The sequence below is a fragment of the Triticum aestivum genome, chromosome 1A (genome assembly GCF_018294505.1).
Source record: "Triticum aestivum cultivar Chinese Spring chromosome 1A, IWGSC CS RefSeq v2.1, whole genome shotgun sequence".
Taxonomy (NCBI): Eukaryota; Viridiplantae; Streptophyta; class Magnoliopsida; order Poales; family Poaceae; genus Triticum; species Triticum aestivum.
In genome coordinates this window covers 35,577,601-35,603,487 of record NC_057794.1, presented here as the reverse complement: position 1 = coordinate 35,603,487, position 25,887 = coordinate 35,577,601, and the positions used below count along the sequence as shown (strand labels likewise).

At 41.8% G+C, this 25,887-nt stretch overlaps 1 protein-coding gene across 1 annotated transcript; it reads left to right on the top strand.

Annotated features, from left to right (window-relative positions):
* Nucleotides 1–22,980: 22,980 nt before the first annotated feature.
* On the top strand, nucleotides 22,981–24,300 carry LOC123083629 (putative WUSCHEL-related homeobox 2). Its single transcript, XM_044505640.1, has 2 exons — nucleotides 22,981–23,711; nucleotides 23,853–24,300. The coding sequence occupies exons 1-2, from the start codon at nucleotides 23,151–23,153 to the stop codon at nucleotides 24,081–24,083; spliced, it is 792 nt and encodes a 263-aa protein (XP_044361575.1). The 5' UTR covers nucleotides 22,981–23,150; the 3' UTR covers nucleotides 24,084–24,300.
* Nucleotides 24,301–25,887: the final 1,587 nt, after the last annotated feature.

The window sequence follows — 25,887 nt, the reverse complement described above, 5'->3', positions numbered from 1 at the left end:
TATGGATCTAAATATTCTTTCCTAAATAAAGAGAATTACATGGATAAATATGTTAGGTAGCATTCCACATCAAAAATTTTGTTTTTATCATTTATCTACTCGAGGACGAGCAGGAATTAAGCTTGGGGATGCTGATAAGTCTCCAACGTATCTATAATTTTTGATTGTTCCATGCTATTATATTATCAACCTTGGATGTTTTATATGTATTTATATGCTATTTTATATGATTTTTGGGACTAACCTATTAACCTAGAGCCCAGGGCCAGTTTCTGTTTTTTCCTTGTTTTAGAATATCGCAGAAAAGGAAAATCAAACGGAGTCCAATTGACCTGAAACTTCACGGAACTTATTTTTGGATCAGAATAAGCCCAGAAGACTTGGAGTGCACGTCAGGGGATCAACAAGGAGGCCACGAGGCAGGGGGCGCGCCCACCCCCCCTGGGCGCGCTCTCCACCCTCGTGGGCCCCTCGTGGCCCCCCTGACACACTTCTTCCTCCTATATATCTCCATATACCCTAAAATGATCAGGGAGCACAATAGATCGGGAGTTCCGCCGCCAGAAGCCTCTGTAGCCACCGAAATCCAATCTAGACCCGTTCCGGCACCCTGCCGGAGGGGGGAATCCTTCTCCGGTGGCCATCTTCATCATCCCGGTGCTCTCCATGACGAGGAGGGAGTAGTTCTCCCTCGGGGCTGAGGGTATGTACCAGTAGCTATGTGTTTGATCTCTCTCTCTCGTGTTCTTGAGGTGATACGATCTTGATGTATCGCGAGCTCTGCTATTATATTTGGATCCTATGTTTCTTCACCCCTCTACTCTTTTGTAATGGATTGAGTTTTCCCTTTGAAGTTATCTTATCGGATTGAGTCTTTAAAGATTTGAGAACGCTTGATGTATGTCTTGTCGTGCGTATCTGTGGTGACAATGGGATATCACGTGATTCACTTGATGTATGTTTTGGTGATCAACTTGCGGGTTCCGCCCATGAATGTATGCATAAGGGTTGGCACACGTTTTCATCGTGATTCTCTAGTAGAAACTTTGGGGCACTCTTTGAGGTTCTATGTGTTGGTTGAATAGATGAATCTGAGATTGTGTGATGCATATCGTATAATCATACCCACGAATACTTGAGGTGACATTGGAGTATCTAGGTGACATTAGGGTTTTGGTTGATTTGTGTCTTAAGGTGTTATTCTAGTACGAACTCTAGGCCTGTTTGTGACACTTATAGGAATAGCCCAACGGATTGATTGGAAAGAATAACTTTGAGGTGGTTTCGTACCCTACCATAATCTCTTCATTCGTTCTCCACTATTAGTGACTTTGGAGTGACTCTTTGTTGCATGTTGAGGGATAGTTATGTGGTCCAATTATGTTATCATTGTTGAGGGAACTTACACTAGCAAAAGTATGAACCCTAGGCCTTGTTTCCTATCATTGCAATACCGTTTATGCTCAATTTTATCACTTGCTACCTTGCTGTTTTTATAATTTCAGATTACAAATACCTTTATCTACTATCCATATTGCACTTGTATCACCATCTCTTCGCCGAACTAGTGCACCTATACAATTTACCATTGTATTGGGTGTGTTGGGGACACAAGAGACTCTTTGTTATTTGGTTGCAGGGTTGCTTGAGAGAGACCATCTTCATCCTGCGCCTCCTACGGATTGATAAACCTTAGGTCATCCACTTGAGGGAAATTTGCTACTGTCCTACAAACCTCTGCACTTGGAGGCCCAACAACGTCTACAAGAAGAAGGTTGTGTAGTAGACATCAACTCCTGATCTAGGTTTCTTTCTGTAAGTTTGGGTATATATAAGAGGTTTTGGAGTCGAGAACAAGTTAGGGTGGTCCCCGAGGCAGCCACGAGGTAGGGGCGCGCCCCCACCCTCGTGGGTGCCTCGGGACTCTTCTGGTTCATCTCCGATACTCTGTGGGCTTCTTCTGGTCCAAAAAATGATCTCCGTGAAATTTCAGGTCAATTGGACTCTGTTTGGTTTTCTTTTTCTGCGATACTCAAAAACAAGTAAAAAACAGAAACTGGCACTGGGCTCTAGGTTAATAGGTTAGTTCCAAAAATCATATAAAATGGCACATAAATGCATATAAAACATCCTAGATGGATAATATAATAGCATGGAACAATCAAAAATTATAGATACGTTGGAGACATATCAGGCGCACCCAGGTGGGTTTTACTCCCCTTAGAGCCCCCCTATGGTACTTCTTTGGACCAACAGGTGTCTTTTGGTCCAGAAAAATTCTCCAAAAAGTTTCGCTGTGTTCGGATTCCGTTTGATACTGTTATTCTGTGAAATAAAAAACAAGCAAAAAATAGCAACTGGCACTGGGCACTATGTCAATAGGTTAGTCCCAAAAAATGATATAAAATGATTGTAAAACATCCAAGAATGATAATATAGAAGCATGGAACAAACAAAAATTATAGATACGTTGGAGATGTATCAATAAGGTTTAGCGAATCTCGCATTTCTAACACTCGGGCATTCTCACAACCGTTGCAGAATTTCTCTTGTCCACAAACTGGGTTCGGGTAAATCCATTTGTTCTACAAGCCACACACATTTTTCTTCACAACTCCCGGGTTTTGCGTACCTCCTATGAAACGTATGCAGATCAAATCACAGCTTCTTCCAAGTTTCTTCCTTCAACAAGGTTATGACTGATCCTTCACAAATCCTAGGCATGTGGGTCATGGGCCCACTTCCACTCTTGTATAGCTTTAACTCATCCTTGGAGTTACGATTGTTCCATATTCCAACATTTTACCTCCTTAAATCCAATATTACTTCATTCTTTCTTATCCTTGTGGTAACCATCATAATGAAAACCAAACTCCAGTTTATTTGATCCAAACTCCAGTCTATGGATTAACATTTCCCTTTTTATTAGTCAAGTGTTCTCACAGGGTACTACCACCCTTAAAATGAAATACACAAGTCCATCCATAGACCATATTTCTTGTATCCTCGAAAATGGTCACACTCCTATTTATAGAGAAACAACTCACAACATTTCAACATATGAGATTCTAGACACATCAACTTTATTTATTCATGAATCATTACAATCTCGGAGACTCCCATTACATAACTCAACTCCATGTTCTCATGAAAATAAAAGTGTTTCCTACTACACTTATTACTAATATAAAAAAATTCAACTACTTAGCTCCAGCTTTCTTCTTGTTGGAACATTTAGTAGCACAATGTCCTGCTTCCTTACAACGAAGGTAGATGATTTCTGACAAGTCCCAGGGCTTCTTAGTGATTTTGCCTTCTCCTTGGGTTCCTGGCTTCTTTTCTGGACATTTATCAACGGAGTGACCTAAATTCTTGCACTTGAAACATGTGATATGAGTCAGGTCCTTCTCTGCAAAAATTGGGTTGTTTTGGGGAAACATTCTCTTTATCTTCCTAGACTTCTTCACTCTGATCAATTCTTCTATTTCCTAGGGATCAAACTCCACTTCTTCTATCAGAAAGTCTCCTAGATACTCTTGGCTTTCCTTCATGCAATACTATGAAAAATGTCCTTCTTCTTCACATGAATAGTAGGCATGGGAGTAAAATATGGTTAGGCCTTCTTCATCAGGGTCTTCAACAACTTCCTTCATCACAGGTTCCTCCAAACTTTCCCTGAGGGCTTCTTCCTGCTGCAGGATAGTTTGTCGCACCATGGGATAAATGTGACACTGAGTAGGGTAGTGTGTAGTTCCTTCACACAAGAAACAAGTTACCTGCCTAGTTGGGCATTCTTCAGCTGGGTGATTTCCTTCACAATGAGGGCATCCATCATTGTGTTCTTCATGGGTGTGTCTTATTTCTCCATAGATCTTGCATGCACAAGGTTTCTTCATTCTACTATCACATTGCTTCCAGATAAGACGGGATCCTAACAGAGTCTTCTTGAATTCCTCCCAAGTTTTTGCTCCATTCCAACCTTGTATGGCTTGATGCATTTTGCACCATGTTGCAGCACTTTTTGCAAAGTACTAAAGACATATTACACCTCATTCCTTCTTTCAACAATGTTGTTCCTGAGGTGATTCTCCATGTTCTGAATCCATACTTCTGCCTCTAGCTGAGTCATCGGTCCAGAGAATATAAGTCTATCTTCATTCATAATCTATTGGGTCCAAGGGTTTTGGGATGAGATAAGAGAGAGAGAGAGAGGTACACATACAAATAATCTAGTTTTAAAATAGGTTTTATTCGTTCCTGTCAAAAAAACATCACAAAATGACAGCTCACAAATCATCGCATCTAAGCAAGTATTTAATAGGGGTTTGGTCTTCTAAAGGTCATATAAATATTGGTATTCTTCAGGGTCTTCGGAATCTTCAATTGTTGTAGCTTCAATCCTTGAACTCTGAGGTGGTCCTTAGTTAATCATCCATGTGGTCAAAAGGGAAAGGGGTATATTCTAACTATCTGAGGTAAGATGGACTATTTGATAATAAAATCATAAAAAAATATTAGAAGTAAAGGATCTTTATGAAAATAAAGTTTTAGAGATACCCTTTCATAGGGCTTTCCAGTTTCTAGGGTCACATCCTACAGTCAAAATGTGCTCTGATACCATCTCTGTAGCGACCCGGCCCAATATGGTCATGTTTCTGTGCTTTCTATGCCATCCCTGGATTGGTATGCTGGCACACACAGTACTTTCATGAAATATCATAACATCACATGTATAATAAATACCGAGGATCCAGAGTATACCTTATTTATCACAGCAAAAATAAATCAATAGGGGTGTGGAGTCCCATCAATGCCAATGGCAAGTTGAGTGTAAACCGTAACCCTATATCGTAACTCTTACTCGTTGTAGAAATATCTGCAACATGATAAGTTGCATGCATGTAGGTCAGTACATTGAATGTGCCGGCAAGATCATAATAGAAAGCAGATGATAAAGACTATTCTATAGGCAATATGGCTTAGTGGTTGTATGTCTGAGTTTTTCTGTAAAACTTGGTTTTATTTTCCCTACAAAAAAGGAATGTAGGAGTCTTCACTATAGAGTTATTTGATACAACATGGTTCCTCCAACCGATGTCTCATAGCCCATAATTATTAGTTGCCCACAATTAATTATCAGTCCGGTGTTGAGAGTTCCGAGATAGATCCAATTCCGAAGGCTCAAATTGTCTGTAACCGAGGACATGGCTAATCGATTAGGTTTAACACTCTGTAGAGGTTTGGGCACTTTTCCCATAAGAGTCGATCCCTCCTTTTACGTTCTCACACTGCATGGTGTTTGAGAACAGGATGACCAAAACATGGTCTTTCAAGAAGTTTCCCTAACAACTGCTAGTGCCCATCCAACCCTATTGTTCGTCTACATCTGCTAGCACTGAACTAGTCAGAGTCACTACAATGGTCAACCAAGCCAGAGCCCATAATGACTTGTGGATGCATAGGTAAGCTTCAGGGCATGAAGTATTCATCCGTCTCTTTGAGTATGGGTGGAACTTTCCGCATGCTTGACTAGCACTTCTTCAGCAGCACCTGGGCTAACCGTTGGTTCCTCCAGGGTGTCGTTCACCCAATTTCCACCCAATAGTGTGTATTGAATTTTTGTCTTGAGTCTCAAAGTCTTGAGGTCTTGAAGATGCAGGCCTTGAAGATGCCATCATGAAGTTGTCGTCATTAACGTAGAGTCCTCCTTCTCACACCACTCACAAACACTCATACCAATCCCTGCCTACTATAGCATAGCATTAAAATAACTAACATTCTCGGGCCTCAATATCAAGGGTGTTTGTTCCTACCTCATGCTTCTACTCACTGCAAGGTTCAATATACTACTGGAGGAATTGCTGAAAAGATGACATTAAATGCAAACAAAACATAGGTATAAACATATGGTCAATGTGAACTTGCCTGGTAAAGTTGACGAAGATTTATATCGCTCTCAAAAAACTTGATAGAACTATACGTCACTCTCCGAGGAATCTATATAGTCAACATTGCATTCACATAAGCAAACATCCTAGCAAGCAATTCTAGCACTCAAAATAAAACCAATAATTAAATGAAACAATTAAAATCAATAATAAAACCAAATAAAATCCAAAGAAACTACAAAGAAAACTCTAAGACTTAACTACAATCAATAAAATGGTTTTGTACTAAATAAAACTTCACAGTAAATAAAACTCTAACTACTAAATTAACAGAAAAGAAACACAAAAACAACTAATTTAAAATAAAGAATTTAGCTAGAGTTTTAACTAGCAAAAAGAAACACTTCAAAAGCTATTATAAAACCTAAGTTATGACCTATACAAGTTTTAATACAAAGCAAAAGTCCAAAACAATTATAAATAATTATAAAAAGTGTCTACTAATGTCTAAAAGAAACATAAACTAATATTTCAAAAGTGACAAAAAGAAATACTAACAAAAAAAGAAAAAATATTGTTCTTTTTCAATGAAACTGCCTAAACAACTCGGATTTTGAATCTGATCTAAACAGAAATAAAAACAAATTTTATTGCTCCTCGGGGTAAACAAAACAATAAGAAAACAGCAGCAAAAAGAATTAACTAAATACCTATTTTTAAATAAAAGCTATAGCAATCTAGTGATTTGAACAAATTTCATCAAATTAAAATTTAAGATTTTCAAACATGACCAAACATTGCATCTATAGAAACTAGACAAAATTATTGATCTACTGCAAAAGGAAACACTCAAAAATAATTTAAAGCATAAAAGATATAGCAAATCTAAAACATAAACTATTTATGAAAAAGGAAACAAAAACAGAAAAAGGAAAACACTACGGGGCGGCTAAGCGCTCTGTGGCAGCACAGCAGTGGGCGAGCGGTGTGGGAGATCTGGCTCTACAGGCAGAGGGCCGATCTTAACAGGAAAACGGTTCATCCTAATAAAAAAATCTAATCTACGCCGTCTCTTTTAGATCCGACGGACGAGAAGCTCACAGCGGTGGCGACGGTGGCGATGTTGGCGGCGTCTCCAGCGATCATCGTCAACGATGGATGCAGTAGTCGACGTCGAGCTCAACGGTGGTCGAGGCATCATCGGGGTTGGTCGGAGTCAACGATGGTGAGCTCGGGGGCGATGGCAGCTTTGGTGGTCAGAGGCGTGGGCGTTCCGGTGGCGCTGGAGCTCCAGTGAGTTGCTGGCGAGGTGTAGGTGAGGGTGGGGAGCACAACGATGGAGGCGGCTAGGCTCGGGGAGGTCGGAGGGAGGCAGGGTGATCTCAGTCATGCGGCGGTGGTGCAGAACTCCGGTGAGAAATTGTGGCGATGCTGCTGAGTTTGAGGAGGGGGTTTAGGGGGTGATCGAGTGTGGCAGGCGTGTGCTTTATAGGGGCGGGTTCCTTGGGGAAGGGGAAGCGCGGGATCGGCAGGGAATCGAGATCTGGCGAGGGAGAAAGAAAGCGAGCGTGAGGAGGAAGGCGAGTCTGGGGTGGTGCGACCGGGTAGTGGGGCCCATGTGCAGAGAGAGGGAGGGGATCCGGTGAGGATCGGATGGCCGGATCCTTACGGATTTGGCTTGGGAGCGAGGTGCTAGGCCAGATCTGGCTAAGTGGGTCGCGGTGGCTAGTTACCTAATAAAAAATATTTTTCCTTTTTTGAATCATAGAAAGAGAAAATAAGTAGAAATATACTATAGGCATATTATATATCAAAAAGTTTATAATAAAATTTCCTAAAACATGACTATTTTACAAGTTCAAATAAAATCTACAAACATTCATATAATGCAAACAATGCTACTATTGCATTTAAAACTAATAAAATCATTTTTGATACCAAAATGATTTCAAATTTATTTTGTGCTAATTTTCCATTGAAGGGAATCATTTTACCCTTATTTCCATTCATTTATTTTTATGAGAAAAATAATTTGAATAAAAGCCAAATAACTCATAGTTGGGACTAAATTTGAATTTCAAACCACTTTCAAAACTTTTCTGTTTTCCCTTGGCCAAATATATTTCAAATGCCTATGAATTTTTAGGTGTCATATTACTTCTCTCATTTTTAATAATTTCAGTGAATTTGAAATTTGGAAATTCAAATAACTTCAAATTGAAAGTGAGCTTCAGATAACTTCAAATTGACTTTCAAAATGATTCTTTGAAACCTCCAACTCTCTTTCTTAAAATTTGAAGAAGTCATTTTATCTTCTCTCATGAAACTCATTGAGGTGCATAAAGTTTCTACATTTGAAATATTTTCAAATTGGAATTCAAATATTTTCAAAACCATTTTCATTTCTTTGATGGAAGAAGTCATGTCATCTTTGCTCTAGGGTTTTATGGTTGAATTAAATTTGAATTCATGGATCCAAATGCAAAAATGGAAGTTTTGGAAAGTCCTTTTATTCCCTTTCATTCAACTTTCAAAAAGTTTCAAATTTCCACTCAATTTTAGACAAGAAAGCACACAACAATCTAAAAAATATTCATAATTATTTATTTAATATAACATTCCAAAGTTTAGAATTTTGGGATGTACACTCTATGAGTTGATTGCCACCAAGGTACAACAGGCCATATGACCTACTCGGCCAAACTGCTATGTGCCCGGCCAAAGCCTTCTATCCTTTTTGACATCCCTTCTTTGTACCCGGCCACCCAAAATCACATACTTGTTCCTCGATTGTATGACTGTCGTTGAATTCATCTGAACAGTGTAACCCGCCAGTCAGAACCATACGCTGTGGGTGGACAAGTCCATCATTCCAAATACAACATTCACATCAAACTCATAGGGTCTGATTCACAAATACATTCCCTTCATAGAAAATCTTCACAACCAACTCATAGCCAAAGCTGAAATAGTTTATGCATCTCAATGATTCAAAATCATTTTTATAGCTGATATTTACTTCATAGCTAAAGGGAAAGTTGTGCGAAGGCACACAAATCATTGGCCAGCTTGAATGATCTAGAACACACATATTAAAAAAAGCAATATCTAATGACAGCACTTGCTCAGGCAATGACATTGCGTCATGCTTTGGAAACACATTCTCTTTGTTTTCTTCGCGGGGCTGCCTAGACGCCTTTTCCATCTTATATAGCACACGCATGATGATGAGCAAGTACTAGACGGAGCTATTCGTTAATTGCCAAAAGGCGGTAAGGAGGGCAAGGATCGACAACCAGCATAGAAGGCAGCAAGGGGCAATAGAGGCCGACGCCACAAGGTGGCAACAAGGCCCGTGGCAATGGCACCTGTAAAAATGAGGCTTCCGATGAGTGCTGCAAAGGAAAGAGTCGGTACTTCAACAAGCCTGGGAACCGGGCCAGGGAGCGCCGCAAGGCACAGCGCGACTAGAAGCAGCAAGGCGAGCCGGTAGAACCTGTCGATGCTCAGGTGGACCGCCAGGACAACTCGTGGCGATGATTGACCTTGTGAACATTGAATATGTGTGATATATATTGTTGTTTCTTAAATATGAATTTATATGATTGAGCTACGATTGTCCTTTTGTTTGGTCAGATTTATTGAGAGGACTAAAACATCTTGTTGAGGGATCCCACACGCAGAAACAATGTTAAATTATGAATGCTTACGTAATGATGCCCTCCTTTCTATTAAGTCAAAAAGATGTTTGAATTAACAGGTTTTGGTACTTCCACTTCAAAATCCCACAACTTGCAATTTGAGCCATGTGGTTGAGGCAAATCCATGAAAGGATAAATATCTTGCATAATTCAATTAAGAAAAAATATAAGAAAAAATGTGTCTGCTTGTTTACGTAGCTATTTAATTGTGTGAAGTTTTAATATATTTCAATCAAAAAATCCAGTTTATGGCTTCCCGACTTTCCATGTTTATTAATTATTTCAAAGTTCTCTGTTTTTTGGTAAAATTAATAGAAAATTGCTATTTTATAATTAAATTGATTGGAATTATTATTTTCCAGTTTTTGGGTAATGGTTACTCTGTTAGTTTTTACCTCATGACATCATCAACAAAAAATTATAGGTTCTCACTAATATCGACACCTAGATGTCATGATACCCAAAAGCACTACAATTTGGGAGGACTGAGTAATAAATGTATATAGAATTCGAGAGTTTGATATTACACATATTGGAATTAGTTTGTTTGGACTAATATGGTATTTGGGTGTCACTACTTTGTTGTAACATAATGTCCCACATGGATAAAATTTTAGGTCTAGAACTAGCAAATTAACAAGCTTAATTACAAGAAGATATGTTAAGTAGAATTTCAGAAGAAAAATAAATAAATTTTAAAACATGATGAAATCACATTATATCTTATAATAATGATATTTTTAGCACATAAAAAATAAGTTGATGATATCCAGGTACTCCCTCCGTCCGAAAATACTTGTCATCCAAATGGATAAAAAAGAATGTATCTAGAACTAAAATACGTCTAGATACATCTCCTTTTATCCATTTTGATGACAAGTATTTCCGGACGAATGGAGTATATGGTTGACCATTTGAAGTTTTGGTAAGACTTTAAATGTACTTCTAGACATTTATATGGTTTCCTTTTTCTTTGTTAATGTTCCTATGTTTATATTTTAACTATTATTTTGTTTTTTATTGTATTTAATTAATTTAATTTATTTTAATATTTAAAATTTTGAAACTATTTCTCCCATGTTTTTTAAAATTCCCTTTAAAATAGAATTCTTTCACCAAAAGTTAGTAGTTATTAAATACTTGTGTTTAGTGTTTTCTAAAATAGGCTACAATCACTCAAGTACAGTGTTTACCACAGACATGACACTGTGTATAATACTGACACCTAGACGTTGCAGCAACCGAAGCCACCACGATTTGGGTGGACATGGCAAAGTAAAAGATTCCTAGAATTGAGGAGTGTGATCTAATCGATATTGGAGTCAGATTGTTTTGACTTATGTGGCACTTAAGTGTGAATCCTTTGTGTGACATAATGGTCACGTGGATTAAGAAAATCTCAGACCCATTGACTTATCCCCATCCACTAATACACACACAAACATATTGATGGCCTCCCTCTAGCAGAACCGGGGCAGTTTTGAGTAACATGTCGCTTAGGTGCAGCACTTCTTTGTGAAATAATTTTCACGGTTAGCAAAGAAAATAATCAGAAAATAAGGAGAAAATAAAATTAAAAATGGTGTTCGGTAAAAATAGTATATTCTAGTCATTAACATTTGTCAAGATGATTAGAAATATTATAACAAGTAAATAGTAATGAAAATATATTTAAATTTTGTCCATATGTTTTTCTAGCTTGTCCATAGACCACCCCCCCCCCCCTCCTCCTACTTTTCTTTTTTTCATATCTTGTAATTTTTTAATTCTAGTGTTTTTTTAGTAATATTCAAGTTCTCAGTTCTAGTGTTTTTTTAGTAATAGTTTTTTATGTTTGTTTAAATGTTTGGATTTGTTATTCTGAATTCTTAGTTGATGGTTACTCACCTTGTTCTTACAACATGGACATTATGACATTAATATTATTGACACCTAGATGTCATGATAGCCAAAAGCGCTAAAATTTGGGTGGACATGATTATAGATGACTCCGACAATTGAGGAGTATTATCTAACCAATATTGGAATCAAGTCATTTGGACTAATGTGTCATTTAGTTGTCAATGTTTTGTAGTGACATATGTTTCCACATGGATACAAAGTATGAGTTTAGATCGAGGCAATTTAGAAAATATACAAGAAGAATTACAATAAGAGAGGATTTTAGGGATAAGGTAGTTTCAGACATAATAAATAATTCATATTTGAAATAAATTGTCTCATTTAAAATAAGTTATAAGATACAATACTAAGAAAAGATAGCTTATGAAAAATATGTGAACTTAGCTAGGTATCTAACTAACCATTTCTGTTCGCAATATTTTCACCTTTAATGATTTTTTATTTAAATTCATCTTCTTTAATTTAGATTTTTGTGTATTTATTGATTTTATTCTGTTTTTAGTTCTAAACTATTTCTCCCGTATTTGAAAGTTCATTGTTAAAAGATAGACTTATTCTAAAATTACGGAGTGTTTATTTAATAATTGGATTTACTATTTTTCGGTATGGGCTATGGTTACATAACTATTTTTTTACCACATGGATATTTTCTCAATACTAGTATTGACACCTTGATGGTACAACCAATACCACCAAAATTTGGGTGGCGCATGTAAACTAAATTACTTCTAGAGTTAAGGAGTGTCATCTAACCGTTATTGGAGTTAGATTGTTTTTCTTACAGAACACTTAAATGTCAAACTTTATTTTGTGATATAATGGCCACGTGGATTAAAAACAAGTATGCAGTTCAGACTAGGGAAAATAGAAAATGTGAGAATTTAGGCTTGGATGACAATTGAAGGGGTAATCTGCACTTATTTCCATAATACAAATTTCCGAGAAAGCATATGCGAGGAAATTTTGAAACCATCAGAAGTGTTGTGAACAAAAACTATGGGTGTCAAGCTAGTTAAATGAAAATTGTGGACTAATTGTGAAATACATATTTCTTATGAATGCTTCTCTTTTTCAAACATTTGAAAATTTTAAATCATTTTATTCTGATGAATTTTCTAACATGTCCCCTAAGTTAAAAAATCACAAAAACTCTACAATTACATATACATGTTCTATAAGTATTTGCAAAGTTCCATTGAATAATACTCCCTCCGTAAAGAAATATACTAGCGTTATGGAGGGAGTACTATTATTTGCAGGCTACACAAAAAAACATAAAAAATAACTGGCCCAAATACAACAAAGGAATAAAACATTTTTATCTATGTATCGTGTTAATGAAAATTTGTACGTGTATACTTCAAATGTTTTCTTAAGTGTATACTTTTTTCAGAATTTTTTGATATGTGGAAAAAGTATCTTCGATGAAAAAACAAATGATGGGCTCCCTGGAGCCCGTCCCCCAAATGTACTTTCCAGCCTGGTTCCTAATTCCTACAGCTATGCATGATCTTGTTGCATGCAGCCCTTCACCTTTTGTGTTTTCTTTTAGAAGCTCTGGTGCAAGATCTCAGTCCCACTCCCACGGCAGGGAGTAGCTAGGGAGACCTCTCCTGAAAAGAGCAACACAAAATTAATGAAAGGCAAACCTATATAGCTTCACCACTTGCATATAAATACACGCTGTAGCTCCTAGCTGCACACAGGTTACTAGTAATTGCAACATCGATTGCTAGCAGAGAAATCATGTATCATAGCCATAGGCCTATGGCTACTGGCTACAAGAGAATGCAAAGGCAAAGCAAAGCTAGCTACCGATGACATGCATACATCCTTGTGTACGTGCATACGTACATGTATGTATAGTGCCACTTAACCATTGCACAGAGACACAATGAATGTATTAATGGATGAAGGGGAGAGGGATGGAGAGAGAAAGAGAGATGGATATGAACAGAAAAGTTTGGAAAGAAAAAAAGAGGAGAGGAACAGGGAGAGACAAGATGTTTATTTCACATGCAGATGACTTCAATATGCATGCAAATGCATAGCTACAAGCTAGCTGATGCACACACAGGGCCATAAAAGAGTGGCCGGGGGAGAATCTGTTTTGAATTGGAGATGATCAGCAGCTGTGTGGTCAGTGAGTGAATACTACTCCAGCTAGTACTAGTACTGATCGGTGTGTACCAACTGAATTCTTCAAGAAAGAATTGTACTCCCTCCGTTCCTAAATATTTATCTTTTTAGAGATTTCAAATGGTTACCACATACGGATGTATATAGACATATCTTAGAGTATAGATTCACTCATTTTGCTCCGTATGTAGTCACTTGTTGAAATGTCTAGAAAGACAAATATTTAGGAACGGAGGGAGTATATGCTGATGTGCATGCATGGCAATCAATCAATGCCTACTTACTAGGACTGCAGGAGCAGTAAGACAGAAGGATACCCTCTTGTGTTTTTGTTTCTGTCAAGTTATTGCACCAGTAAAAAAGTCTAGCAAGGGGTAGTATACATGTTTGTGTAGTTACTGCATGCAGGCCGGCCAGCCACAGTAGCAGCTAGCTAGCCTTTGATCAGATCAGATAAGAGAGTGTGATAGCAAGACATAAAGTTGGGTGCCTTTGCAATTGGTGGTGTACTGTGGTAGTATTAACATTTCAACCTTTTAGATGCGGCAGCAGTACTAGCTGTAGCATGTATGCAGAGTCAGTATCGTCATGTAAATTCACTTCCCTCGGTTAGAGGTTGGAGGCTTGGAGCATGCAATAGTGGTAACCACCAATATTCGGAAATAGATGAGTAGGCTAGTCAAAACCATCAAGCTTTGACTAGTAGGGCCAATTTGATTTGCAGGATTGTGAAAATGCAAGAATGGAAAAAAACATAGGAATAAAGTGTCATGCTCATTCGAATCCTACAGGGTTTCAGTTTGTTTGATTGCATCACAGGAAAAACAAGGGAGTTTTCTTCAATACATACGAATGGATGCTAGATTTTTTATGGTATGTAGTACAAATGGTTCTTTAGATAAAAATTCTATAGGATTCAATCTTATGAATCAAACAACCAATATAGAAAAAAAATCTAAGGATACCAATCATCCAAAAAAAAAACACCATACGCAATTCCTTGGAATCAAAGGAGCCTGTAATTTATTGACACTGTGAGTATTGTGGCAGTAAACTTATCATGGTTTTTTTCCACAATATTATGATGTTTTATTTTTACAAAAACTCTATATTGAATTATGGCCCAAAATTACACGTTGAAGACTATGTAAAAAAGACAGCATGAATACAGCAATGTATTTTTATATTTTCATCAAAATAGTCATATTGATAAAATGCTTAAAGTTATGAGTTAAAATGGTACAATTTTTTATATAGGAGACTCTGGCTAAAATGTAGATGTAAGGAATGTATAGCCAGAGGATTCTTTGGACCCGAGACCACTTCAAATGTATTTCTATCCATTAGTACAAATCCAATTGTCCAGCATGCATCCTAACGTGTTACCCTTAGAGCGTCCAACACTATTTGTCCACAGAATGGACTGAACTCGTCCATGAACACGGATACAGGAGCCAGACATTCAATCATGTCCCCTAAACGCCCGTCTTTTTTTTTCTTAAGTTCACAACACTCAAAATAATTGTAGAAAGTAGCACAATTCATCTATAAATAACATGCAAATTTCCCAAGTACAACAATAGTTCACATGTAAATATTACATCCGAGATAATGAGACGTTCAACAAATTTTTGAATTCATCAATTCCAAATTCGACGATACTCAGGTCAGAATCCCGCACATGTCATCCCATGCACTATGCCTCTTGAGCTTCATCCCACTATGTATGAACGTAAATGACAAGCCGTCGGTCCTGTGGTACGACACAACAGCGTGTCCGGGCTATACAACGTGATGATTATCAAGTTTCAACGTTGAGTGAATCAATAAATTGACCCACGTGTGGAGCAACAAGAAGCAAAACTTACGATCTCAATGGTTTGTGAGCCCAATGGCCACCTTCTCTCCACTCGTGCAATCGTGCCACAAAACTTCATGACGGGTTGGAGATGGTCTATCACCGATGGGCTAGTGACTTCACATTCTATTCACGGATCACGTGCAAGTCATAGGGCGTGAAATGGTTTTGCTCATTAAACGAATAATGCACATTTTGCCAAAAGGTCAAGCACTCTTGCCTCATGCCTACAAAGTCCTCATATATGACCTTCCGCGCATCACACAACAACTCGTCCTCCATCACCGAGTACCCTGCCATCGTCCTTACTCTAGAAAAAAATAGGGTTAATCAAAAAGCTTAATGTTATTTGATCGAACACCTGCAGGTCGTGATGTCCGCCATGGACGGCGTCGGCAGGGACAGAGGGTACCTGGCTGCGGACGGATCCTTGGTGGACGACAGTGTAGTCCAAGGCGGGCAGGCGCGTGGGTGGAGGTTGTGTATGTCCGGCAATGCCTGGGCGGCAGTCGAAAAAGGTGCATCGGCGGCGGATGAGAAGTGTGTAGATGCAAAGCAAAGGAGGAGTAGGTGCGGAGTGAAAGAAAAGTGACCCGGGAAAGGGAATTGAGTGGGTCGGAGGTGCCGAAGTCCTACATGTCGGAGGTCCAAACACCCGCAAACCTCCTCAATTGGGTAAGATTTGCAGGAATTCGGACAAGTTGGCGCATCAGTGGACAAATACGGTCATGTTGGATGATAAACTATGTCTAGACAACTCATTCCGAATGTATGCGGGCCTTTCGAGTGCAGGTGTTGAAGATGCCCTTAGTATTAAAAAATACATGTAAATCATAGATTGTTACTACCATTAGTACAAAAATGAAACATAAATAATGGCATCACGTGAGGCCCTGCATGGTTCTTCACTCCCCACACACACGCAGTACCGCACGCAGAGTACTTTAATTACTTCTGAAATCTTCCGGCTGCAAGTACCCTCTGAAAGCTGTTATGGTCCTGTCTCTGTTCACCCTTAATTGCGCCCTCTCTCTCTCTCGCCAATTAACTGAAAACCCCAAAGCCTATAGCTAGCTAGCAGTTGTACATATTCAACAGTACACCACTGAGGAGACGGGACAACACGACGGCCGGCCGGCCGGCCGTCGGGCCGGAGCTGAGGTCGTCTTTCATGGTGAAACAACCGGCTAGCGCCTAGCGAGGAAGAAGCTATACCCAGCTACTGGTGTTCTAGAGAGAGAGAGAGAGAAAGCTATTGTGAGCGAGAGACTACGATAGCCTTTTCTTCCCTTCTGACAGGAGTGAACACTTTCTGACAAGCAATAAGTTTGTCAACTTTGTCGAGCCATGGAAGGAAGCCAGAGAAGAAGAATGAATAATACGACTAGAAAATACTACTGTGCCGCTGGCACCGCCGATCCGCGGAAGAGAGGAGATCTCGCGTGACGTTGCATGCATGTAGGCCGGTGCGTGCATGCTGCCGCTACGTACTGTACATGGATCGTATTCCCGAGAGCCAGAGACACGCAGAACACCACAGGGATCAACGCAGACACACAGCAGCTACCAGCCGCATGCATCCATCCTACTACTACGTCCTGCATGGAGTAGTCTGTGATAAGATGATACTACTGCCGCTGCAGACAGTAGCCCTAACAATAAATACTATTGGAGGTAGTAGTAATATGAGCATGGCATCTCGGTCAACTCCTCAACCGATCTATCAAATCGACCAGACGTACATACACACACGCATCCACAGGCACGCTGGAGCAAATATTTTTTGTTTAATTACATGTACGGTTGGAGTAACTAGGCTAGCTAGGTACACACGGCTGGGCACGTACGTGTAGCTGGACTGACACAAGGGGAGAAAAACGGGCCAGGAAATTAAGTGTACGTAGAGGATACCATTCGCGCGTATCTTGGATATATATTTGGGACCAAGTACGTACCAGAATTAGCAATAACTTTCTGTTACTACGGCTATGCACTACGCCTTTGAGTTTACTGTGTCTTGGGTACATTACATACCTTTTACATATACACACACATCATATTTGCACGCACGGACATGCGTGAATGCAGAAACATGACATTTCGGTTATCATTGTACCGTTGTATATATGTACGTGGGTGCAACTAATATGCATGCATGTGGTGTGTGTCTGATACTTGGAATCCATGCAAATATATGCGCGGAATATGTTACACACAGCAGAGCAGGTACATGCAAGGATGCATGTGTACACGAAACGAGCAATAACCATGTCACCGTCTGAATGTTCTGGATTAATTTCTTATATACGGGTGCAATATACAATGCTGGCGCCTGGCAGCCTGGCACGTATGTACGTGCCATGTTTTGAGCGTACATGGACTGCACAGATTGATATACGTGATATTTGTTTTTTCACAAATGAAAACCCTAGTTTTATGTTATTCTCTTTTCTCTCCACGAACAAAAGGCCGAGCACGCAGAGCATGCATGTCGGATCAACGACACAATGATGCACCAATGAGTAGGCGGCAAAAGGATCTAGCTCCTCCTGCGGCTGCTCGTAGGCGAACAACTCAAGACGAAATCGAAGAAGGAAACAAAGACAAATACGTGCATGATGTGTGTGTCTCTTGCACCGATCCAACTCAAGAGATAGAGATTGGAGACGGATGGATGGATGGACGGACGGACGGAGAGGACAAGGCATTCAGCTGCTGCGTGCTAGGCGCTGCACGCAGCTGTTTTTCACCCGCAGCTCCAGCCAGTTTGTGAGGCCCTGGCCACTGACTTTACAAGACTAGACGCCTCCTGCCCAGCACCAACACCAGCATGCTTCTGATCCGGTTCTTCCATTCAATTCCTTCAGACAACACGTCACATTTCCACCATCCACCGTTGCGTTGCATGCAGGCGCGGTACTGTGCGTGCATATGCATGCATATACTACTACACGCTGGTACTACCGTGGCGTACCAGCGGTGGTACTAGTATATGCATTTTGATCGGTTTCCGTGTGGCAGCAGCCAGCAGCAGGGCCGGACGGCTGGCCGGCCGGCGCGTCGATTCCATATTAATCCCTCTGCGTCGCTACCACCTATAGCTCTGCCGCCTGGGTCTATATAGCTACTCCTACCTACGTGAGTTTCCTGCTCGCCCTGTCAAAAGGTGAGCGTTTAACTCAGCTGAATCTGATTCGCGTTTGAAATGGCCTTTGGCTTCAGCTAAAAGTTGCCAAAAATGAACGGCAGGTTTTGGCTGCAAAACCTTTTGTTTTTGAAACAAGGCAAAAGACTTGTCATTTTTCATTGGTTAAGAAAGATTGAGAATTGGCTGGTTAACTGGCGGAAACCGTGCTAAAATCTATACAATTCAACCTACGTAACACACCGGCCAACCTGACTACAGACATGGAACACAAATTTACAAAGAAGAAAAGATATTCGCCGAGGAGTCGCAAGTGTCATGCTACCTCCGAACGAGTGACACCGACTACACCATAAAGCTCCATCATCAAAACCAACCCGCAAGTAGCTGCATAGAAACCACGACGGTACATGCAAACAAAAGGCCCATTAGTTCGTCGCATACTTTCTCCGTTCGGGTTTATAAGGTCCAATCATTTAAAAAAACTTTGACCACCACTACATTGATCAACATATTATTTAGAGCGCGTTCGGATGCTCTCGGCTCCTCAGCTCCGCTCCCGGAGTTGGTGGAGCGATGCCGAACGGGCAAACTCCTTGGAGCAGAAAACGCGGAGTGAAGCCGGTTGCAGTGCCATTACGCAGAGCAGCAATTTCTGAGATCTCATATCCTTAAATCACGGAGTTGATAAGATTTACAGAAAAACTACCACCGCCAAGTGAAAAATGGTTCGCCTGGCCACACCCAACTTGCTCGTTCCTGTTTTCCTGCCTAGCACCACATGAATCGGGAGCAGAGCTACTTGTCGAACATCATTCACCGGCGTTATTTTCTACAAGGAGCAGCATTTCTGGTTGAGGAGCAGGAGTTGAGGATTTGGAGGAGCTGAAGCATTTCCGAACACGCCCTCAATTTCATGCCACAAAGAGTGTTGTATAATTACTGAAAAAAGTTTTCGGCCGCTTTATATATAAAGTAACACGGCCGAACCGGTACAAAGTGATGAGTAAAACCTCTACAAAGTGGATCAAAGATAAAACAAGAATACAAGAGCACCCACACCCCAACAAGAAGCACCGAGGCTACTAACTAGAAGAGACACCGCGGCTCCAGGCGAAACCATCGGACATCGATGCAACCCACCCACCAAGAAGTCGCCGGAGATGGCCCCCTGCCCTCTCGCTCCGGTCCGTGGAGTGCTATATAATTTGATTAACATTTGAAAGAAGTATCCAGCTGTACATAATTTCATAGTATATTAACGATTAATGTTTTCCCTGAAATATGTTTGAGTGTCATAAACTGAACCTGAATGGACGGAATAACCCTCAGGTGTAGACACAAGGATAAATAAAGACTAGCAAGTGTCACTAAATAGTGTAATCCTTTGTAGGGAACAATTAGCTAACTAGCTGGAGGCTAGATAGTGCCATACAAATATTGTGATATATACTGACAAATACTGTCATGTTTGAATCAGTTGCAGTTATTAGTGCTGCTACGTGTTCCTAGGCACCAGTCAGATTAATTACAGCAATTATGAATATGCTTCGCCTCGACCTGACGGTCCGTACGCCGTTTGTTAAGAAGCTGTCGTGGTGGTCCATTACCTAAAAGCACCGTATAACTGCCCACTTATGGTGTGTATGCTGCCCCGTCTCTGAGTGTGCTTAATCTGTCAGTCTGTCTAGCTAGTTACTCCGGCTAAACATCCGGCCCAACTGTTGGATCAAGGCAGCTCCCTTAATTCCGATTGAATACGTGGGGAAACACAACATGCTTTGCATGGCAGAGGTGGCCGACAACCGAGCGGACGGTGTGCATGCATGATTAAACTGCAGGGATTCGGTCATGATCAAAATGTTTGGGAGGGTGATAATCAGATAATGGATTTCTTAGCGAATTCGCTCACAATCGCGGAGCTGAACCGTAGCTAGCTATAGCTAGGGTTCCTACGTGCGGTATCTCGGCGGCCATGAAAGCATGCAGCACAGTGTAGTGGTACTGCAAAGCCTAGGGTTTAGGGTAGCAAGGCAGAAGTAAAAGCACCATTAGTCTTGCAAGGACGACACGCTCGCTACAGCAACTCCGATGTGTGTGTGTGTGTGTGTGAGAGAGAGAGAGAGACAGAGACAGAGAGAGAGAGATGAGACGGGATGGTTGTGCCGGTGCCGCGTTTAGTGCCGGTGCAGAGGCCATCATCGCCTCATAATTTCCGAGCTAGTCCTTTTTCTTCCACTCGCCCGCTATCCGAGACAGATCTCCAGAATCCTACGTGTAATTCCACCCTTGAATGCGATTGAAACTCTCTCTCTCTCTCTCTCTCTCTCTCTCATTCCTCTCTCCTCTAGCTGGGTCTGTCTGATGCAATGGCAGAGAGAAAGAAGAAGGCGTCACATACGTGTTAATAGAACCGTATTAGATACGGATCAAACATTGAAGGCGCTTGCAGCAGAGAAGCCAGGACGCATTTTCTATAGATTAACGTACTTACAGTACCGCTCTCTCTACAGTAACCAAAAAGTTGTTTCAGCGGATCTCGTTACGTGTGTAATCATGTGAAATAAGACGAGCCAACTTTTCGCTTCCATTTCCGAATCTCTGCTAGAAACTTCTAGGCACGATTCTCTTCTTTGATAATCTACACGGGTAAAGTGATCCAACATATGATAGCCAAGTTTAGTGAGTTCGAAATGATTTAGGGAATATTGTGCATTTTTACGAATTATACAGATGAAATAAGAGTCCAAAAATGGTGGCATCTGCATTATTTGTCCTAGCAAGTTTAGGGTTTGGCACAGACATGCCTTTTTCCTCGACCTCGTCCACGAGCAACTCCCTCTAGAGTTTCCTTGTCTTCTGCGGCCGATCTGTCTCGTTTTCTCTGGTCTTAGCGCTATAGAGACGCGGTGGATCCCACCTCTTGTCTGGTTGGAGGGTTTCTACTTCGTACTTTAAATTTTGTTTATGGTTTGTATCCTGCTCAGGGAGTAAGGGGAGGCGTCGGCGGCTCCCTAAGATGGAATAAGGTTCTTCCCTCCTAGCCCCCAATTCCGGCAGGACTTCTAGCATCATCGGATAGCGTGTGGAGGTGTGTCTTCGAAGGATCTTGCAAGATTCGGTCGGTGTTTATTTCCAGCGTATTTGCTGGGATCCAGCCTTCATTTGTCTACTGGGATCCTTCCAATTTACGCTTCTCTTCATCAGCGGCGGTTGCTGTTCTAATGCACTAGTTTTTTGGGCCATTAGCATAAATGTTTTCTTAACTGTCTACTATAAAAAGTTTTGCTCGGCTCTCGTAAGAAAGGGACGATGACGGTGGCATGCATTCGTCGTCTCGGTCCAGTGCTTGTTATCTTCGTTAGGTGGTCTATGAATATGGACGTATTTTTTATTCTTTTTGTCTTCTTTGTACTGACATGATGTTCATCGATAGATCAGAGTTCCCCTCCGGATTTGTTTCTTTGCCCATAGTATCTCTGATAAAAGAAATTGTACAGTCAGCCCCTCGCTCTACTCTCAGTTCCTTCTCTTCAACTTGCAAAAAGAAGCGTGGTGGTCACAAGCTCCTCACATTCTGCAGCGAAAAGCCACGATTTCACTCACTGAGCCAACTTCCCAAGCCGAATTCCGTGCCCGTGCATGCCTCCCCAATTTTGCAACTTCCACACACAGCATATACGGACACGTATACGCCATATCATTAACTGAACCTCACATGCATGCATTGCTCCCCTCTCTGCGCCCCTGTCCATGCATGGCAGGAAACACGTAGTAGTAGCGTATGTACGTACCCACTGACATGTATATTCCGCTTCAGCGCGCGACACTACGCGCGTAGTGTTATAGAGCACATGCGAGTACCACGAGCGGCAAATAACTCTGCGTATATCCGTCACCACGTATACATCCATCGTACGTACCACGCCAGTACGTACGTGTGTCCAGGAGGAGACAGAACCAAAATGTCTCGAAGACAAATGTATCCAATCGGAGCACCATGCAACGGGCCGGCCACCACCATCATGGTGCAATCGATTATACAATCACGAAATCCACCCTACAACGGTACACACACACACACACACACACACACACACACACACACACACACACACACACACCACACACATTAATTCTTGCATGCATGCATGCGCCCTTGGCCACTCTCCATTCCTCCTTGTGTCACTCTACACACCCATGCTCTCTCTCTCTCTAGAGCCTTCCCTCTAACACAACACATACACTCACTCACTCTCTCTCTCTAGAGCTAGATTCTCTTTCTATCTCTGCTCTAGAGAGTGTCGCCGCGCGCACGCGGCTGCCTATAATAACCCCTGCCCAGCCATCCTTGGCTTGCCACACAGGGAGCAACCAAACCAAACGAACCCAGCCAACCAGCAAACTCCCCTTCTCTTCTCTTCTTCTTCCTCCTAGTACACCTTTTGTCTCTCCGTCCACAGTCCACACACAGCACTCTCCACCAAAAGATCAAGCAAGAGCCAAGAGCACGTGCGATGGCGGCGACGGCGACTGCGACGGCGGCGGCGACGAGCGTGGTGACGGGGACGACGCGGTGGTGCCCGACGCCGGAGCAGCTGATGATCCTGGAGGAGATGTACCGCGGCGGGCTGCGCACCCCCAACGCGTCGCAGATCCAGCAGATCACGGCGCACCTGGCCCACTACGGCCGCATCGAGGGCAAGAACGTCTTCTACTGGTTCCAGAACCACAAGGCCCGGGACCGCCAGAAGCTCCGCCGCAGGCTCTGCATGAGCCACCACCTCCTCTCCTGCGCGCACTACTACGCCGCCGCCAACGCCGGCCAGTACCACCAGCAGCAGCAGCTCCTCGGCGCCGGCGCGGTGCCTCCTCCGCTGCTGCAGCACCCGCAGCAGCAGCAGTACTACTCCGCCTCTTGCGCCGGTGGCGGCTACGACCAGCACCTGCTCCCGACGACCGTCCCAGCTTCCGCTTACGCTGCTGCTGCTGGGTACGCCTACCCCTTCGCCGGCGTGCCGGCAAGCCGGTGCGCCGAGCCCTCGCCGCCAAACACCCCGCTCTCCTTCCATCATCAGGTACGAAACCTAAGATGCTACCTTGTCGTTGTCACCTCCTCCATCGATTTGTTACTTACTACGCACATGCTGCGTCTGCGTTTACCTTGAGCTGATTATGAGTTCATGACCTGACCTGGGTTCATACTATTGTGCGTGCAGGGAGGAGGCGTAGTGGGATCGCCGGAGTACTCGCTGGGGAGGCTGGGCAACTTCGGCGTGGTGGAGGACACATGCCGGCCGTCGCGGTACGAGCAGCAGCCGCAGCAGCTGGCCGCGGCGACGGAAGATCAGGCGGCGCCGGTGACGGCGACGGGGCTGTTCTGCCGGCCGCTGAAGACGCTGGACCTCTTCCCCGGCGCGATCAAGGAGGAGCAGCGCGACGTCGCCTAGCTATATACTACCTCCAACCTATAGCTAGCCACCAGTAGCAGCAGCAGCAGCAGTCGTCGTCGTAGTACGTAGAGCAGTCCGTACGTTGCGCGCGTTGTACGTACGCAGGTAGAGCAGTACGTAGGAGTACGTATCTTTGTAATTCCCATCGATTTTTCGTTGATTATTAATCCGCTTTAGTAGTACCTGATGATCTTCAGCTTGATGCGGAGTGTAGGTAGGTTGGCGGCAGGAAGAGAAGCGAATGCATGGATGGGTGCATTGATTGGTTAGTGCATGGATGGGTGCATGGAATGAGAAGGTGGCAAGTGCATGCTGCCCCAGCTAGGTAGCTACTCCCTCCGTTCCTAAATACTTGTCTTTTTAGGCATTTCAACAAGTAACTACATACGGAGCAAAATGAGTGAATCTACACTCTAAAATATGTCTATATACATCCGTATGTAGTAGTCATTTGAAATGTCTAGAAAGACAAATATTTAGGAACGAAGGGAGTAGTAGCGAGGTCGTACTTACGCATGAAACGTTTTACCGCATGCAAATAGCAAGTATGATTAAAAGTAGTGGAACTAAAACTTGCTAGCCTCATTTATGTTTGGATCCAAATACTAAAGAGACTAAAATCAAGTTATTGAGCATTTATTATCTTCCAAACCCTCCAATCCAGAACTCGGGGGATTGAAATTAAATGAGGAGAGAGAAGGCTAATATATATTTTAGTAGGTTTCGTATTACTAAAAAAGTTTAGCCTCAAGACTAAGTCCTAGCCTCTCTTTAGTCAGGGGTGCTTGGAACTTTAGCCTCTAAAAGAGACTATTTTTAGTCAGACTAAAAATAGTCCGTTGGATACAAGCACCCTCTAAGAGGGTGCTTGGATACGTTTTAGTCCCATGACTAAAAGTAGTGGGACTAAAATTTGCTAGCCTCACCCATGCTTGGATCCAAATACTAAAAAGACTAAAATCAAGTTATTGAGCATTTATTATCCTTCAAACCCTCCAATCCAGAACACGCATGTGTTAAAAGAGAGAAATTAAATGAGAGAGAGGGCTAATACATATTTTAGTAGGTTTCCTATGACTAAAAAATTTTAGCCTCAAGACTTTAGTCAGGGGTGCTTGAAACTTTAGCCTCTAAAAAAAAGTATTTTTAGTCAGACTAAAAATAGTCCTTTGGATTCAAGCACCCTGTAAGCTTTTGCTCCATCAACATGCATCTTAGCTTCAAAGTGGGTATGCATGGATGAAATGTTCCTTGTTGCACCAGCTAGTGCATGGGTCTCCCAACTCCACCTCCACCGGGTTTCTATCCTACACAAATGCTACCGCAAAAAAGGAAGAAAAAACAAAACAAAAAACTGGGGACTAGAGTTGTATTCATGTTTGGCGGATTCACCAAGGTACTAAAAATGAGATTTGTTCGAGAAAATTCAGAGCAATCTTGAGATTTTCTGCCTCTGTATGTAATTTAAATAAATGTCCCTTTTTAGCACCGCCTTGATTATTGATGGATTCGTAGGTACTGGTGGCGCGCCACGAGCATGGAGTACTGCATATGCGCTCGTTAATTAAATAATTAACTTTTTTGAGGGGTAATTAATAATTAAATTTTTTGAGACAAAATTAATAATTAACTGACATGGCATGGGACCAACATCCAAACTAACTTCAAGTTCAAACTGTGTGTGTGCAAGGTGGAGAATGTTCTTCCCTGTCGCCGGCCCATCTGGTCCCCAGCCCAACAAATATCGAATTGACAGCCACCACTGTGCAGCCGCAGATGGATTTACTCATGTAATTAACCA